At 38.4% G+C, this 19,549-nt stretch overlaps 1 protein-coding gene across 2 annotated transcripts in view; it reads right to left on the reverse strand.

Moving 5' to 3' along the window:
• Positions 1-1,237: 1,237 nt before the first annotated feature.
• SPIRE1 (spire type actin nucleation factor 1) overlaps positions 1,238-19,549 on the reverse strand; it is a 201,546-nt gene continuing 183,234 nt past the window's right edge. The window contains exons 10-17 of one of the 2 annotated variants that reach the window (XM_019490406.2): positions 16,213-16,294; positions 15,701-15,843; positions 12,743-12,916; positions 9,086-9,223; positions 7,833-7,903; positions 6,665-6,692; positions 6,436-6,572; positions 1,238-5,447 (exon numbers count right to left, since the gene is read on the reverse strand). In XM_019490406.2, the coding sequence (XP_019345951.1) occupies positions 5,189-5,447; positions 6,436-6,572; positions 6,665-6,692; positions 7,833-7,903; positions 9,086-9,223; positions 12,743-12,916; positions 15,701-15,843; positions 16,213-16,294 (1,032 nt within the window). In that variant the 3' untranslated portion in view covers positions 1,238-5,188. The remainder of the gene's footprint in view (positions 5,448-6,435; positions 6,573-6,664; positions 6,693-7,832; positions 7,904-9,085; positions 9,224-12,742; positions 12,917-15,700; positions 15,844-16,212; positions 16,295-19,549) is intronic. The other variant, XM_014606609.3, reaches the window with a different exon arrangement.

Below are 19,549 nucleotides of genomic sequence, written 5' to 3' on the forward strand. Positions count from 1 at the left end.
CCTAGGGCTTCAGCATTGTCTATTTATGGAACCCCCAGGGAATACCCTCCATGCAGGGAATACAAGCAGACTTTGTATTCTCCACCCCCATTCTTCACAGTTCCTGATGAACCTACATAGCTCAAGCCTTTCACCCCATTTCAGACTACATCTGTGAGAGACAGCCAAAAATCTAGCTCCAAAGTCTCCCAACCTCAGGGAGGGCTTGATAATGCTGTAATGAGGCCAATGCTAATTGTCTTTTATTTACAAGCTACACTCCAAAGGAGGATCAAGGTCTATTTCTATAATTTATAGGACTGGTCCAGTGCCACTTTCCAGCTGTTTTTTTTCTTAGGATGTGTTTGTAGTCATGTGTAACAGACAGGTTGAAAGCATATTCACCCAATCATAACAGACTACATAGAATCAACAGTCACCAGCCCCTCATTAACTTGAAGTATTTACATATCAAATCAAAAAACAGATCAGTATGATGTTTTCAATATGGATATGACACGTAATTTTCTGGTAGTATAACTGTATGCTGCAGTATTATAAAACATAGGTACAGCTCCCTTCCCCCTATGTGGTGTCACTGTTTAACAAATGAGATTGAGATCATAAGGAAGACATTCCAAAAAGGTGCACAGAACTGCTAGATGTGCTTAGGCATGAAGGCATCAACCATGGTAGTTTAAAACTGGAGTTTTGTTGTTTGTTTTTTTTTAACTATAGAGCATGCATCCAATAAATAACCATGGGACCGGACTATAAAATTGTGACTAAGAGGAAAAGTTAGAGCTGAAGAGGGAAGAAAACAATTGGTTGCTTGGTCATCTCTGAATGCCTCCTAGTGCCTCTCACACAATGCACATTGAAGATAAGCACAAAAAAGGCCAGTGGGGTGTGAAAAGTTCAGAAATGATGCATATAGGAATAGTCAAAATTATGTACAGATCTTTAGCTTTTGATATGGAAACATTCTGATCAAAGAAGGGATTTGGTTGGAAATGGTAATCCTTTTCTGCATGCTAATCATAATGATTTGGATGACACACAGTTTTATTGCTATTCTAAGAATACTTTGTCATGTTTCCTTCCTTTCATGCAGCAAGTGCTCTGATGTTACTCATCCATTATCATTCACATTTCTTTGCCAAAAGAAAAAGCCATGTGACCTTTGCAAAACTATACAAGCACTTATAGAAAGACTTTTACCGTTGTTTACATATGAATAATTAACACAGACAAAGGCTATGATGGAAAGGCATTTTATTTTCCCCAGTTAATGTGTTTTTTTTAATAAATGACTTCATGAAAAACCCATAAGTAATATTGTCACCATGAATGTTTAGAAAGTTTAGAGTTTATACACAAAGGGCTGCAAAAAAGGCCTGCTTGCTATTTTCATCACAGCTATTTGCAAGGCTGAGCTGGCTTTGAATTCTTAACAACTGTGTTCATATACAAAATACAAGACCATTGCACTGTCAACAGCTTCTTCTTTTTTTGTTTAACCCTTTGGGTCTCCTATGATACACTTAAAACAATCCTAGGTTTATTAACACTGTTAGAAAAATAAAAGATTTAAAACCCGGAAATGAGCTCCCTGTGCTAATCTCACATTCTTTTAAACAGAAAGTCATTTAAAAATGTCTACAGAGTGCAGGCCTCCAAGTTTCACCTTGAGAGGCACAAAACTTTAAGTCTAATAAAATAATAGTCAATATACATATAAATAAGACTAATTTTCTTTTTAAATCTTCATGGGAAAGTCAATTCCCATTGCTCAAGGGATGGCAGCTTTCTAAATATTAATAGATATAGTATTTACAGACTTTTGTTTTTATATTCTGATACTGATATGAAATTCAAACCATAAATAGGGCACTATGGGCAGCTTCAAGAGGTATGGAGGCAAAGTGGACTGATCCTTGCCACTTGGAGGGGGGTTTGGGACACCGGTGTGAGAGGCAAGTCACTCATTGCACATAGTTCCAGGTCCTTCAGTCTTCACATGACCAAGAGAATCCCATTCCTTACTCATGCCTTTGCCATGTTAACAGCTGGCACATTGTACAGGGCCTATTTCTCTACAGTACAGATGGGAATAATGATGGTGGGGGAAGAAAAAAGGGGAGTGTCAGTTGTCTGTCAGGGTTCCCCTTTCTAGGTGCTTTTGAAAGGTTGTGTATTGTGCATTATACAGCCCTAGAGGATCTTAGGTAGACAAGCCAGCCAAGGCAGGGCTGGGAGCTACCACCTGCTGCATCATAGTGCCCTCCTGTAACAGCAGATTGCTGTGCAAAAAGCCAGCAGTCAGTGAGTCTGTTCTGTGCTTATCTGGTTTCTAACACAAAGAGGTCCTGATCCATGCTGTGGGCTCCTACATTCGACAGTAACACACAGAGTAAATAATAAATAACAGCGCTAGCAGCAGCATTAACTCTCCTCTATGGCATCAGTCCCCTGGGAAGCAGCACTAATGGGGGAGAGAACAGGGAGACTCACTGGCAGAAGGGAACACAGTGGGGGAGGCACTTCTCTTGGATGATCAAGGGCCTTCAGAACTGGAATCTGGTTCTATCACACGCATGCTGGCTCCAGGGCATTACAGGGCCAGCGTCTCTGCCACCCCTGCAATGCTCTCAATAGAAAGAAAAGTAATGCTGGATACTCTGAAGGCCAGAGACCTGAGAGATGCCAAGGAACATACATCTTGTTCCTGCAACTTTTGCCATGGGACTATGAGAAGGGCTCTCTTAGATTTGTGCTGTGTATATGGGAGCATTTCTGGAGGAAAAATGTAAACAGAACAGCAGTGTTTAAAGCAAAATGGCATACACTTCCTTGAAAAGTGCTCATCAGCTGGGCATATTATGGAAGGGATGCAGGGATTTGTTTTGGCACAGAAACAAGAGGGAAAAAGAGCTCACCAGATTTGAAGACAGTGACTTCTAAGAGTGAGCACCTGACTTGAGAATTTTACTTCCTCATTATAGGTGAACTGCTCTGTGCTACCCACCTCCTGCAAGTCAACATACTTGCCCAAACCCTGCAGTTCAAGGTGCACTGTCTGAGAACCCAAAATAGAGGGCTATCCCAGCTGCACTATTCTATATCTTAAAGGAAGAGTTCAAGATGGGGACTCAGCTGCAATGCTTACTACCTGCTTCAGTCAAATCCCTAGCGGTAGTTCAGCATGCTGTGTGGTTAGGCAAACAGCTCTTTTATATAAATGTGATCAAAAGGAAATAAAGATGGGCTTGAGGGTCCTTGGGCCATGCATCTCAGGAATAACTTAAATGCATGACAGAAAACTCCCAAACTGTTTGGGAATTTACAATTTAACATGACAACATGCCTCAAAGGGGAAATCTTGTACATATGGGATGGCAGAGAGACCAGGCTGACAGTGGAATTGAAATAGTTCTGCTGTGTGCAAGGTGAGGGCAGAATCTGATACAGCTCCAGAAGAGATGAGCAAGTCACTGCTGCCCTTCCACACTGCAAGGACAGTGCACCAGTAGTTACACAGTGGCTCTAACATTGTTTTGTGGACGGAAGAAGCCAGGCTCAAGCCATTAAGCCAGAACCCTTCCTTAAAAAATTGTTATAAGTCTGGGGAGAAGATTTGGCCCCTAATGATTTTTTAAAAATGCGTACTATTTAGCCAAGAGATTCTATTTTTTTAAAAATATGTATTTAGATTTTGAAGAAAAATTGACCTTGGTTACATTACATAAGCTACTTTGGAGCAGTTCTGAGGTATCTCTCATCAATCTGTAGTATAGAAATGTTAATAAATAGATCAAACTTTTCTGTTATGTCACTCTATAATACAGTGCTGTATAGATATTAAATATGGTTCTGGGTATTAAAATTTATGAAAAAGTTACTGTATATACAGTAGCTGATTTTCAAGTATTAGTAACTTGGCTATGTTAATTTTGTTTTCTAAATACCAAAATGACCCAGCTCCAAATGATGGCCTAAGCTCTGCTTTTGTTTTAATTTAAAAAAAGCAAACCAAAACAACATTCCAAACATATAAAAAGTGCAAAATAGCATGTGATGTTAACTAACATTGTAACATTACTGGAACTTTTTTAAACAGCCAGGATGGCTTTTCTGTAAGCGTGTTAAAAAGTAAAAGAAAAAATGAAGCACTTCCCAATCTGAGACCCAGTCGTCCCAAATTTCAGCAGGATACCAATTTTTACAGCCAAGTTATAAACCCCAGAAAAAATGGGGTTTATAATGGATACGATCTCAGGCGCATAATTATAGTAGTGCTTGTGTTCCACTAGAATACAAATATACACATTACCCACACTTCTTGCTGGGTAACCATGTTACATACTTACAGGAATTCAGTTAAAATTAGAAGCCCCACTTATTCCCCACCCTCCCCATGAAGTCTACAGCTCTATCTACTACTAAAAGTATTACTATTACTACTGCTACCATCAATAATCATAATACATTCAAGATAAGATGTAAACTACTAAGACCTGCACAGGAGACACTTACAAATATGCCAGGGCTTAGAAGTACAGCAGCTCAGGGAAAATGACCACCCCTTTGGGCATACACCAATTTTGCACTGGAACACAGATAAAGTCCCATGCTGAACCATGATCTCAGAGCTGAAAGAAAGATCACTTTAAACCCTTCATGAATTGTTCTTGGTTTTGTGCTAAGAGACCATTTGAGCTACACAGCCCACACTAGGCAGTTGGTGTAGTGTACATGGCTGTGTGTGCCATATAAACTAGAACATGAACACTATTTGGTTGATAATGCCAATATGACTTACTGCTTAAACTGTGCTAACATTGACATTGCTAGATTTGGTTCTCCAGTAGGCATACATTTCAGCGCCTCTCCTGAAAATGATTCAAAGTTTGGTTAAAAAAAATCTGAATGCAACTAAAGGCTTTCTAGCTCCCAAGCACACAGAGGCAACAATTTAAAATTATTATTTTCCTCCAGTGCACATGAATTATTGGCTGACCTGTTGCCATCTTGCAGAAACATGAATGTATTATTCAGCATCTCTGGAAACTGTGAACTAGCAAACTCTGCCACCTAATGCAAATTTAAGCCCAGTAAGTAAAACAAAGAGAAAGAAAGACAATCAGTTGATCTCTCACAGATGTGGATCTCAAGAAGACAAAAAAAGAAAAAGAAAAAGGCACAGGGTTCAGATCTCATTGATAGTTCTCTCAGAAGGGCAGTATTCAGAGGTTCCTGGGGATGACATGTAGAATGACTGTGTTTTCCTTTTTAACCTGGCTCGCTTGTTGGCCAGAGAGAGGCTGCGTCGACTTGAATTGATGATTTCTGAAATAAACTTTTTGCAGTCCACACACACCTCCATGGTGCTCCAGTCCTCCATTAACTCCTTGGGAAACTGTAGCTCTTCATTTGACTTATCCACAGACTTGGACCTTGAGGGCAACCTGAGAGAGACAGAAGCAGTCCCTTACTTATTACCATTATTTATAGTTAATTACCATTATTTAGAGTTTAGCCCATCTTTGGGTCATAATGGAGACACACTTCCAAAAATGAGAGACTACATAAACGTTGCTGCCCCCTCGTCCATAACCAGGGGAGGGGAAAAATAGCAGAAAGAGGATGCAGATGGGAAGATATCAGTAAGATTACATGGCTATTCACTGAAGGCTAGTGAAAAGCGTGATTTGGCAAAAAGGATTTTCTGATTCTCTAAATGGATGTCTTACTTGGCTATATCATCTGCAAACACCATGGCGGAAGTGATTAACAGAGAGAGGCTTGAACAGATTTTACAGGAGTGTAGTTGATCATCTCAGAAAATACTCTTTTTCCATATTATTTCTGTGAGTGGTTTCAACAACAACCTGTGCTCAAAATGTTATTCTGTAATCTTGTCAAGGCCAAATTGAAGAAAATTCATGGCTAGAAGCAGAATGAGTTTGATCACTCAATATAGGAAATGTTTTTATTTAGTTACTAATCCCAGGCTGTAAGTTTTTCCTTCTAAGAATCCAGCTGTACTAGAAAAAAATTAGAGTATTTTGTAGGTGTCTTGCATGGATGCAGTTGTTCCGGTCTTAGTATAGTTTTCAACCACAATATAGACTGATATTGTTAATATCATGTCAGCTACTTCTATACAGATATATAAAGCTTATATTTCTTGACTGGCAAATGAAAAGGATCAAGCTGAGTGTCTACTTTCTCTTAAAATGAAAGGAAAAGCTTCAATTTTTAACAGATGGAAAAGCAAAATTAATAAGGAAAATAATTTATTTTCAGACTTCTACAAGGATACCACTAAAACTGAATAATTAAAACCAACTATAAAAGCAGACCCAAGTAATTGCATCTCTTTTATTATTAACCTTAGAAGATGATATTATGAAGAACCAAAGTACATGCATCTAAACTTAGGAGGTCTCTCACCTGGGCATACTCCTCAGTGACCGGTGATGGCTGGTAGATGGCTTTTCAGGTCTCATAAAACTTTCTCCTTTCTGCAAGGCAGAAGGTCCAAGAGAAAAGATAGGAAGGGTGGAATATGGCTTTGATGGCAATCGCATCTATTACAGGAACAGGAAAATGAGAATATGACATATCCTTACCAAAGACAGAACTTTTCAGAAAGGGACAAATTGTACATTTCTTAACTTACTTTTTTGCAACATTGGGAACATACAGGCCTGTGTAGAAAAGTAAAAGTATAAATCATTCAACTTGAAAAAATAATACTGAAATAAAATAATGTGGAATGTAAACTTTCAGTATTTACACTGTTTTCTACTAGCTGTTCTAAAATCTATACATTTTATTTCTGAAGCTGATTTATTATTCTGTCTTCAATCTGAAGCTGAAGCTTAAACCCAGGAAAAGGCCTGGTCAAGAAATACTGATTACAAACAAAATAGTGAAGAGAAATATAAATTACACCCCCTCCCTCCATTAAATAAAGGCTAGTATATTCTTTAAAAATGATAATGAAAATCAATGACAACCTGGAGCTCTTGATATACTGCCTCTTGCATTATCATTATAAAACCTGCTTATTTTAGAAGTAAACATTCCCTCCACCTGCAGCTGCCACTGCTGCAAACTAAAATGGAAATGGAGTTTCTTAGGATTTCAACATGTCACTGCAAATACCACATTTTTGCATGTATCAGAAACCACCAAATAAGATACACACCTTGTTTTGGGAAGGCAGAATGAAGAAAAAAAGATTTTTCTGGTCATGGCTAAATTCCAGCTGCGTGGAGCACAGTCAGTGTCACCTGCTCTTCCAAAAGCTAGAGACTGAACCAAGTCACAGTCATTGCTGAAATGACAGCAACTTTGGCTAAGCCAATAGCTTGTAGCTGCAGACTCCCCCCCTCACTTGCCTCTAGCCAGCAAGGAGCAAGAACCAGGCAGCCATCCCTGTGCCCTGGCACGGAAATCAGCTTCCTCGCTTAAAACATGCATGCCCATTTTAGACGGCTAATTTTTGTGGAAAGGATGCACATGGTATGAGAGTAAACACAATAATAAAGATTCTGCAGTTGATGAAGCAGGAGTTTACATAGATTCCCACTCACTCCTCCCCACATATGTGAGGGCTCTGCAGGGCTAACATATTAGTATCGTTTCTCTCATGTCATTGTAACACCTGAACAACATAGACTATGCAACAGGAAGTAAGCGGAGCCATTTTTACATACTAATTTGTTCACAACTGCACTTTTAAAAACAAAAGAAAACAATGGTGAAACATAAAACCAGTGAGGTTTCCAATGCATGAATCCTAGCATTTCACTGTAATATAATACCAGCTGTCAAACACTCACCTCTTACAGAACTGACAGGTATATGACCATGTGAAGAAAGAAAACCTCCTTGTTCGACAACAGAAACAGAGCTAATAAAAACAGAATAGTCCACAAGGTTAGAGTCCACAAGGTGCAATGGGCCAGCACTTTCCTTTAGCATATCTCAGGTTCTTAGACCCCTTGTGTTGTTTTCTATAAATATATCAAGAAGTTAAACACCAGAGAGGGAGAAGATCTATTCACAGAAAAAGACAATGCCAGAGCAGGAACAAAGAGGTACAATTCCGTGATTTCTACTCTTTCAAACACATTTGGACATTTTTAAACAACAGAGAGGAGCTGTGGCCTGGGACACCCGCATTTTATTGGTTTAAGTTTTATGCCTGTTATGCACAAAATCAGATTAAATGATAACAGTCCCTTGTGACCCTTAAATATATGACACATGCCTAGCCTTTGAAAAAACAGACTGAAGATGCATTTACTCTTACGTCAATAGGCAGGAGTCAAGGAGAAGGAATGGAGACGTGGTTAATACATATATTTATTTCTGATCTGCACTCTGTCAATTAAAGTACACTGATAGATGGGTTCTTTGTTATCACCCCTCATGAGGTCCCACAATGCATGATTGCCCTGGCACTTTTTGTTTCATCTTAGCTTGCTACTTACAAGCCCCTGCTTCTTATAAGTCATGCCTAAGGTTCAACATCCCATGAGCAAAAGACTAATGCACTTTATTTATCTTTTGAGAACAATGGAAATTTAAAATAATCCTACTTTCTTTAAAATTCAGAATGTAATAAATCAGCCAAGTCAGGAGAAAAGATTCCTCACCAATTTCATTACAAATTAATTAGAAGAATTTACTGACATGGCTGATTGTCTACTTTTCATAAAAAGGCTTTGATCAGTACTCATTCTATATGGAAAACTCCGCAAAGATTGAACGTGTGTCAATTTTTAAACTTCATCTGGTTTCAAAAGCTCCACTTTCTATTATTGGAATGTGACTGACAAGTGTTGCAATGTTCGTTGTAGAGAAGAACATCCATTTTATAGTGGGGGCTCGACACTTGCGTGAATAACTAAGTCTGAGAAGCTGGCACAAAACAATATAGAGCCATTGGCTTTAATCATCTCTGTACACTCTACACACTGGAATGATAGTAGAAGGGAGTGGGGACACTTGACCCCTGAGGTCAGAGGCTACATAACGTGCGAATACTCTCCGTGAAGGGGTTATTGTGGAACAACTGAACCAGGCTTACCTTTCCTTTCTTAAGGGCAGTATAGATATCTTTATACTGCTGGTACTTTTCCAACTCTGCCTTCACTAGTACCTGACGGATATGCATGACTTCCTCCACAGTCAGAGCTAGGCATTCCACTGGGTAACAAAATTCCTCCTGTTAAGTCAAAAATTGATATTACTATGAAGCCCATATTTTCCAGAATCCAACCTAGAAAGCCAGCCACCTGGTTAGTAACTTCAGAGACAGAAGATTTCACCATTCAAATGGAGTATCATTGGCTCATCTATGGGCATCACATGAGCTTCAAACCAGCTAGGAGACTGGTTAAATGCAATTCTAATGGTCTGATATCCAGGTTTTATAACACTGCAAACAAGAGAAATTTTCTCGTTTATTTCTCTGAGCACATACCATCTGATACCTGCATACATTTGCTTGCTTTATTTATTATGAATTTGTTATTATTATTAACCAATTATAATGCGTGTTATAATTTAATAGGGCACAGGGTGATTTACTATACAGTTATAAAAAGACAATGCTTAGAGCTGTTGACCTTGGAAGTGTGTTGTTTATAAAAACAAGCCACTTCTCTGAAATTTTGTGGTGCCCAGAATAGCCAAAGAAAGCAGTTAGTAACCCACTCTAAGAGAATTTTTTTTTATTCAGTGGTACCACACATTGATGATTGTTGATATAATCATAGATTTGAAAATTATGAATGTGTATGGCCTTCCTTTCCACCCAGAATGACAAAAATGGCAATTTAAATTTTCTGAAAATAATGTTAAAATATAAAGCTGGGCAAAATGGTTAATCCAATATTGTGTTTTTACTGACAGAGAACCACTCAGAGGTTCCAAATACTTCCTATTTGAGAAATTTCCATATATATTTAAGTACGTACATTTAATATAATTGCAACATTGAAGATACACCATCTAATTTTGGCACCACAGAATAAAAAGCATTATTCCAGCCCTCTAGTTGATTACACAGTTCTAACAGAAAGACAGATGCTGCACTAGGAATGCCCATCCCTTTAGGTATTATGCACCTTGTCAGTTAGCCCAGAGGGACTACTGTTGTAAAGTAACAATGCAATGTAATGTTCTTTGAGTAAATACAGAAAAGTTTTGTACTCACCAACACTTTGCTGGCAGTACTGTACAAGAAGTTTTGAAATATAATTTAGATAGCAATGTGATCATTCAGATTGGTTATAAAGTAGTATTCAATTTAGGTAGAATTCAAATTCTGTTCTGTCTTTCAATTAGGAAAAAAAAATTGATCTGTGTTGCAGCCCTGGCAAACATTAGCATTTAGGAACCACCACATTTTTAAGAACTGTTCTCTTACCTATCTAGAAAGGAAACACACAGAAACTTCACCCTGCTTAAAAGTACCCACAAACAGCTAAAATTAAGTTAATTTTGGTTTCTTTTAACAGCCAATCTTCTGGTTTGTATCTTCATTGAGGAAGCCTGGGTTTCTGGAAAACCCAAACCATGCCAAATCCAACTGTGATTTGCTCTGAGAGGAGTAAAACTCCACAAGCAAAAACAAAAAACAAACCACCCAAAACAAACCCTTTGCTTGTTAGCAACCTTTCAGCTAACCAGCAGCTGTCAGTATTGCATTCTAGATCCTTTCCATAAAAATAGCACTGATACATAGCATACAGACTTTGGGGAGGATGGGAAGGAAGTAGATGGGCAAACATTGGGCAGAAAATGTCAGTCGGAGACTTATTTTCTACAGTGTGAGATATTAAGGTGGTGTTTGGAGTAAACAGGACTGAATGCTTTTAGTCGACCACAATTTTCAATTTTTAAAAAGCTATTTCTTAACTGGAATCCCTTCCCCACTCCAAAAATGTACTTGGCATCAGATTTAGTTCTTTTTGTGGGCAACAAAATCTTTTTTATGTTTTTAAAGATCAGTTTTTCACATTTGACGACACACGATAAATATATGACATGATGCGTTTTTAAAGCCCTAGTAAAGACTTATTTAATTTGTGAATGTGCTATTTCACTGAAGATCTGTAAGTCTAGTACTTTGGGTAGCAGGAAAATGATTTGGATCTGTTCTTCCAACAATAAAAAAAAAAATCCTTAAGCCAAGTGTGAATAGCTACCAGGCAAAAAATAAAATTGCTAACATTTTTAAATGCTGATGTTTTAATTTGAGAGGTTAAACAAGGACAACAAAACTTTAATGCAACATTAAACAAAAGTTAATTTTCAGGCTGATTCTGCAGAATATTTGATTATTTTTCTTCTCAAAAGAATATTTAGTTTCAACCTAACTTCCAAAGTCTTGAAATTAAATGAATAGATATTAAACTAAGCACTAACTAAAGTTCACCAAAATAACAACGTTTAGAGTTGCAGTTCAAACTCAGAATTTACATGGATGCTGTACGTCCTATGTCCCCTGTAATACTGCTGCACAATAGATTATGTTAAGGACAGAATGTGACTTCTGAATTTCCTTGTTTTTCTGGGTTTGTACCCATTTTAATTTTAAAGTCTTATTATTAAAAGAGAAAAAAGTCACAATAAAATAATACTTTTTGTCCATTAATCTGTTAAGGATTTATTTGTCATTTATTGAACACGTAGTCACAGCACACACCAAAATGCATGGTTGTGGATAAATTTATATTTAGAACAATACACCGTCTTAATTATATAGCCATAATATGAAATAAGTGCTTTGCAGATCATTCTTCGTATGCATTCATCTAAATAACTCATTATGAACACCTATTAGTAGTATCTGTTTCCATACCAGTATATTCATTATACCACATGTATTGTAAAACTTATCACCACTTACGCAGATAAGTTGCAACAGTTAAGTATTGAATGATCAAGTGCTGGATGAAACCCATATTTATGCAACTCAGGTTAAACATTTTTAAATTCTTGACACTTAATATAAAACAGCTTCAGTTTGCAAAACCTGGCTGGATCTCTCTAACTTCTCTTTTGCAGTGGGTTTCTAATTTCATTTTCTGGTTGAGGCCATTCATGAGAGGAAAAATATACCAAATTTCAGATCTTTAAATTTCAGAAACCAAATTTTTAAAAAGATCCAATTCATATTCAATTAAAAATGGTTGTAGAGAAGCTCCTGTTTTCTTCTGAAGTGGTTGGTTCATTTACCCTGGAAAAGACTAGCACTAATAATATTGAAAGTTCTGTTGTTTACAAAGGCTTTAAAAGCATTAAAAGACCAAAACCATTTTTTCAAGTAACATTATGTTTACAAATGGCATTGTGTTCTGTAATACAACATATCCTGTTAAGGCAACAACATCTTAATCATTTCACCTTAGTTCAAAGATCATAATACCAATAGTTTTACTTGCTTAGGTTTCAGGATCTTTATAAACTGTGCCTTTAAGAATTGTCTTACTGATAGTCTTGTGATGTTGCATTTTTAGTTTGCTGTCCTTTCACAACTGATTATTTTTCCCCCATAAGTAACTGAAGCATGTAGATAGACATAAGTATCCTACAAACACTGAAATCAATTCTAAAGTCAAATCAATCAGGACTGCTGTTGCAACCTAAGCTGTTAATTCTTGTACAGCTTAGGAAGTGCTCCCCTTATGGGGAACTAGCTTGTAAAGATTTCCAAAACCAGCAGAAAGAGGCAAACCTTTGCGGGTTTCCACCTGCTGGTAAAAGCTCTCTCACAGAGATAATACATAGCCCCTGCCACCCCAAACATGGCTGCTTCAAAAGGATGAGAGTTGAACAAAGAAGCCGTTTGTATGGTTGAAAAAAGTGGCCTGAAAGTCGTCCTTGGAAAGAGACTGGTTATCCTAGGAACCTGAACAATAGATATAGGAAGCAGAAAAAGGAACGCGAAATAAAAATGACAATGTTAGCAGGGATTCTGGCTAATGAAAATAAGAAAAACCAAAAACACTTTAACATGCATATCTCAGTACACTGGCTGCATCTTATTGCGTAGGTACAAAGCTGAGTAACATCAATAAGCATGCCATAACACTAATTCTCAGAAAAGTAGTGAATGATGTAACCAATTTTTCCGAGTTTGTTTCTCCTCCCCACCCAACCAACTTCAGCACTAATTCCTTCGAGGTGTTTGAAAGGTCAGTTCACAAAAACACCGTATGCAAAACAGTTGCTTGCTAATCCTGTTAAAAAGCTCCAGAAATGGCCTGCCTGCTTTCACTGACACTGAGGTCTAGTTACTGATGAGCTCTTTCACCTTCAAGGGGAACTGCAGTCACTGGAACAGATGATAAGAAATGAAACTCCATCAATCCTGGAGGAAGGGATGAAGAAGTGTGAAGTCAAATAAAAAGGAAATAATATATTTAATTTTTTGTGGCTCTGACTCAAGGAACTGCAGTATTAAGAACTAGTGTCTGGTTCAGAAGCTAGACGGCAGCTTTCATAAGCAGGAGTTTTATGTCAGGGTAGAGTGGCTAGCTAATTTACAGTCAGTACCAAAACACTGTATTGAACTAAACAAAAAACCTTCTTCTGAATAACTGTGCACACCATGAGGGAAAAACTGCTAAGATTAACAAATAAATTCATCAGCAGCTAAGAAAAAAAATGTCAGTAAAAGAGCATTACCATCATTTTTTTTTCCTACACAAAAATGTTGCTAGCAAGTGGGCTGGGGGAGGACCAGCTCCTAAGAGGTAAAGAAAATAAACAAAAAAACAAAAAACAAATCATCCTTGCATGTTCTGAATATTTTTTAAGCCACACACTTTGGACTCCTTCAGATATTTTCCTGCTTTTGCTCAATTCTACCTCTGTGTAAGCCAATTAGAATTTGACTGTATTGGTTTTATTATACACTCGCTCCTTTATAAACAGTGCCTTACAGATGCCAAATATCAACAAATAGATTCACGGCAGGAAAACACATTTTTGTCAAGAACCTGATCAAGCTGACTAAAATAAGGACCTTATATATGAGTTTTTTAAGTTGCAAGGGCTTTCAAGCACTGTCTTGTTTAGAAGATATCGGCAAGTTGCATGAAATCAGTATCATAATCTAACTCAGGGGTTGGCCACATTTTGGGGCAGGGTACCAAAAATACCCACAACCTCAACTTGTAAAATGTTGGCGTGCCAGGGGCAGATGGCCGGGAAGCACGAGGGGCCCAATCCTTGTTGTGGCAGTGTAACCCTGGCCCCTTCCCCACTGTTCATTCCAAGGTGCACGTGCCCAGCAAAATGCCTTCGCATGCTACACTGGCACCCATGCTGGGGGTTGCCTACCCCTGATCTAACTTGTTCAGATATCTGAAAAGTGTAAAACAGTCAACATCTCGAGGTAGGACATATTGCTTTTTCCCCTTTTAATGATGGGAAATTGTTCCCCAAGTAAAAACATCTCCTGATCCAGAGTGACGGCCAAAATCCTCTTTTCACTGCTTGTGTCCCAAGCAGCCCTGAGGGAAACCCTCCTCTCAAGTCACTCCTTAAGCTAACACTTGGGCAAAGAATTCTAGCTGTGCTGCGCGCTCCTTAAGCTACGAGTGGGGACTCCAGAACGCCATTCACATAAATTGTAGTCAGGGTACAAGTGTGGTAAAGAGAGCCAATTTATTCCTTGCAGAGAAGTGGGTGAACCTTCCTCAGTATATATGAAGACTACATAATTACTACACTTCAACCTTCTCACCTTGATGGATTTGCACTACAGTCAGCCACTCTCTCTCGGGCCAAAGAAAAATAACACGGAGTCCCTTCAAAGCCCATTAGTGGCACTTAAGTAAGAGCAAGGACTGGCAGGTACTCCCTCCCTTTTAGACCGGGAACGCTTCTGTAAATCTACCATATGCTAAAACTTCAAAGCAGCACGCTGAGTCCCTGGTGATAAGGAAAATAAGAGACTAGGAACACAACCTTGGCATCTGACACAAAGTGGCAAAGCTCTATGCATCATGCCAGGACAAAGAGCCAACTTTTCATCTCCTGTGCCATTTATGCTCTGCTGGAAAACAGTTCTCAATTGAAGTTATTTGTTCAAATGTACCGCACTTTCTTCTCAAGTAGCAAAGCGGTTTTTGCCTTAGTGACTCCAACAATACAATGTGGTCACAACTGATATAGATGCCTGACATCTTTTACACACAGAAATTTTAACTGTATTAGTTGTTAACATGGGAGGAAGAGAAACCTGCTCCATGTGTTTACACATGAATGACAATACTTCAATAATAAGAACATAGATTGACTGCTTTGAAATTGCCTCATTTCAAATGAAATATCTGTCAATTATAAGGTAAGTTAGTTTCTTTACCATGCTGAAATTAAAAAACAAAATAATGGGCCTCAGTCACAAAGCTCAAATCAGAAGCCAAATCTCTTTGAAGTCCTGAGGTATCTGAACCCAGGAGGTTTGGTTTAATATTTTAGAGAAAGTTCAAATTCTGAATTCCCCTAAAACTCCCCCAATGTGTAAAACTGGGTTTGTAACTGGGATCTTGCTTTGGATCCAGCTCTAATAACACTGTAGCCAAGTTTTAATTCTATATAAACTACTAGAAAATGTCCCTCTCTTATCACAACTATAGCTTCTCACTCTATAGCCAACATTCAAAGATAACTCTGTACTACTTACAAGTGACCTTGAGCTCTGTTTCGAAGGTGGCAGGAATTGTCTCACATTAGTTGGAGTTTCCTTTTCAATTGAGTGTCGTCTCTGAGGAGGTTGCCGCCTCTCTGGCTGAGGTGTAGACGATATTGGCAAGAACTTCGGAGGCACTAAAGATTCAACCACCAGAAGTTAGCTCTAATGAAAAAACTATGAAATACTATTGTTCAGCAATGATAATAGCCATAGTTTTGGTGGAAAAAAAATGGTTAGATGTCGCAAACATTTGCCAAAACAACAGAGTATCTCTGTGCAGCTGTCAATGGCCAAAATTTTTAACCTATCTGAAATGAGCACACTCATAAAAAAGGGGTTTCTTACTCTAGGAACAGCCTTATCAATTAACACCAACCTGTTCCATCTTTTCGCAAAAGACATTCAGGCAAAGTTCATATGACAGAAAACAACAGGAGGCAGGAGAGCGAAAAAGCTTAGCCTCGTTTTATTTAAACATGATTGTCTAGATACTGAGCACTTACTCCTCCTGCTCTCTTGAGAAGCATCTTCCAATTGTGTGGGAGACGCGCTGCTGCTGCTTGTTGATTTGTGCATAGATTCCTCCTGGGAGCAAAAAAATTGGAAGGGTCAGAATTCCTCATACTCAGTCTCTCTCTTTTACCCCTACATGCAAAACTAATGTCAGTGGTATATCACATCATTAAACCACTTGTCTTCTAAGACTCTTTAAGAAAAATGTTGAAGTTAGGCAGTCTTGTGTAAGCATCTTTTTCCAGATATATTTTTTGCTGGTAATTGGAATATATGGTGCACAGCTCAAGAGCTCAATATATTCAACTGCATTATAAAGACCAAGAATAGAACCTAAGTGAGCGTTGTAATCTGCCTTTTCCTTAAGTAACTGCTCTGGATACTGAGGGCCTAGCAGATATTTTCAAGCACAGTGCCAAATTAATTCGAGTTTATTATTTCATACTGGCAAGAAACAAGCACGTGGCATTTTCTGGTCTCCAAAGAAATGAAGCATGACTCTAAGACAACATATGACTCAGTAAAGACAAATTAATCTAATCACTTATCTTTACTGCACTGTTCTCTAATCTCTAATTCTCATGCATTTCTCCTTCCTTCTGTGCTTAAAGACACTTCATTCATTAGGTTAAGTATGTTCTCACCACAGCAACCAAGCACTAGCAAGTGGTGGGAGATGAATGAGAGTGAAATAGGCTTTGACTAACATCTTTCAGTTAATGGGTGTCTGGAGAGTTGTGCTTCCTGATGAATTATTAGCTTTACAAACTGCCCTTACCTATAACCTGTTATTTAAATACTCAATACAAAGAACTTATAGGATATTACTGGTGCTTGCAGAGAGCAAATAGGGTTGAAGAAATGGTTGTGAACCCTGTTCAGGCTTAAGATAAATGCTCTTAGTAAAGAAGGCTTGATATTACAAGTGTCTGTAGAAAGAACATAAGGTTGAAGAAAAGGCTGGGGACATCGTTTAGTTCTAAGACAAATGCTCTTGGCAAAGGAGGCTTGTACGCAGTTACCTTTTATACTCTTGGGTTTACAAGTCAAACGAAGTGACTCAGTCAGAAAACAAGCAAGCAACTGAGGCTCCCTTCCAGGGACAGACTTAAAGTCACATGAATCTCAAGCAGGCAAGTCTGTAGTGACTGAAACAATGCCTCCTCTAGTTATGGAAAATCAGAAGGGAAAGTTGTTAGAAATATCACATGAACAAAAGGCACCACAGGCCAGGAGGCGTCACAAATTATGATCAGGTGATCTTCTATGCAATAACCAAGAAAAGGTCACAGCAAAAATTTCAAAAGAGTTGCATGAAAACTTAAAAGCTATCTGAAAACATTCAGCAGATCGAAAGGAGGGTTCCCAGACACTCCACCACAGCCAATTAGTGTAAACTTCGTGAAAAAGAAGAATTGCTGTTTAAACTGCAATGGTGAACTTTTACCTTTCTGAAAATTAAAACTTCTTATAAGGCAAAAGGTACCAAGACTAGTATATAGTCACAAAGATGACTATTTATTTTGTCCATAAGCAGAGGAAATAAGTAGCTAAAATATTAAGATAAAGACATTTTTTTTAAATCTGCCAGTACGCTTTTTTATTTAATTTTGAATAATTGATGCCACTCTCCACTCAATCTGTAAAAGCAGAGGGGTGCAAGAGCCTGTGGTTCAGGCTGGAAGAAAAGCAGCTGAGTGGACAAAAAAAAAATCAAAGAAATGTAAGCCATGACCCTCTCGCCGTTCCTCCTTTCTCGCAGAAATGTCATTCTAAGCAAGTGAAAACATATGTGCTTATTTGTGCTGAAAATTTTGACTTTTGTCTTCTGGGGTTTTGTTCTCTGAGCTTTTGTTCTCCTTTTTCTCTGCCTTTTTATTTTGCCATTGAAAATTTGTCACTGGAGGAGTCTGGGGAGGGAAAAATAAATGGTAACACTGAAAATAGCAACAGGACTACTTTTATTTTTGTAAAGAAGGAAAAATTGCAAACCATGAACATTTCTAATTATATCTTCCCATTGAAAAAAACTTCTGACGTTTGTTGTTGAAAAACACCTCTTAAAAATTTAGACGATTTGTTATTCTACTGGTAAGTGTGGGATTTAGTCAGATGCTGCCTTACCCCAACTGGCCAGGCCATGGGTGGCCAATCTTTGGTACATGTGCTGAAAGTGGCACAGGCAGCCTGTGTGTGTGGTACATGGCAGATTAGGGGCAGGCAGCACAGCAAGAGATAATACAGGAAGCAGCAAGCAGAGCACCAGATCAGCAGCGGGGAAGAAAGCAGAGCAGATCGGGCAGCAGAAGGGGACTGAAGTGGCACCAAGGAGGGTAAAGGCCTTAATTTGTGCTAGGCCTGCCAAAAAGGCTAGCCCCCACTGGACTAGGCTATGCAGTAGACAGATGTCCTCATCCTCTTGTCCATTAGCATTAGTGGGAATTTTGCTACTGACTACTATAGAATTGAATGGCCCAGAACAGTCTACTGTAATTTGTGTTGCTTCCCACTTTGTGGAATTGCTGCTCTTTCCACAAAGTGGGAAGCTGGGGGCAGCTCTGACCAAGCAACCACCTATCCAGGTACCACAGAAAAGTAGGATGAAAGTGGTGGAGAACAAGACTATGAAAATGAGATTTCCATCTACTGCCTCTGGCAGACCCCTCAGGATTCAACTTCTTTAAGTAGTAGAAATGAATGGATTTGTAGTTACTTCAGTGGTGGGATGGACTCTGCTCAGAAGCAACAGACGTCAAACATGACTAACCTGCTTCGGGAAGAACGAGAGCTATGGATATAGTTATGTTACAAATGCCAAGTCTGCTTAGGTAAAAATATACCATGTTCATATTTTAAATTACTTTTCACTCCCTGTAAGCCTCATGTGCAATGAGTATATGAACTATTTTGTTGCCCTGTGATCACGAGAGAGAGTTGTAGGCTCTCAAAAAAATATTAGCAAATCAGGTACAGTAATTATTAGTAAATCGTAAGAGAAATTTACATATACTAGTATTGTTCTGTTGATTTTTAATGTAGACAGAGGCAAGACCAGAATCTTTGATGACACTTCTGGACACATTTGGATCTAGAGCCAAATAAGCACAGCCTCATATCTACTCAGAAAGCCCTATCTACGTTAACATTTTCAGGGGCTCTACGTTAACGCCTGTGTTGTCTACACACACCCTTAGAGGCATGACCCCAGGGGTCATCTGAAGGTATCACTGCTACTGTCATCAGGTAAACTCATGTGTGTTGTCCATTAGGAGATTATTTCTATAATTCTTTAAAATACAAAGGGTAGGAGAGTATGGCTCTCCTAAA

The sequence above is a fragment of the Alligator mississippiensis genome, chromosome 3 (assembly GCF_030867095.1).
Source record: "Alligator mississippiensis isolate rAllMis1 chromosome 3, rAllMis1, whole genome shotgun sequence".
Lineage (NCBI taxonomy): Eukaryota > Metazoa > Chordata > Crocodylia > Alligatoridae > Alligator > Alligator mississippiensis.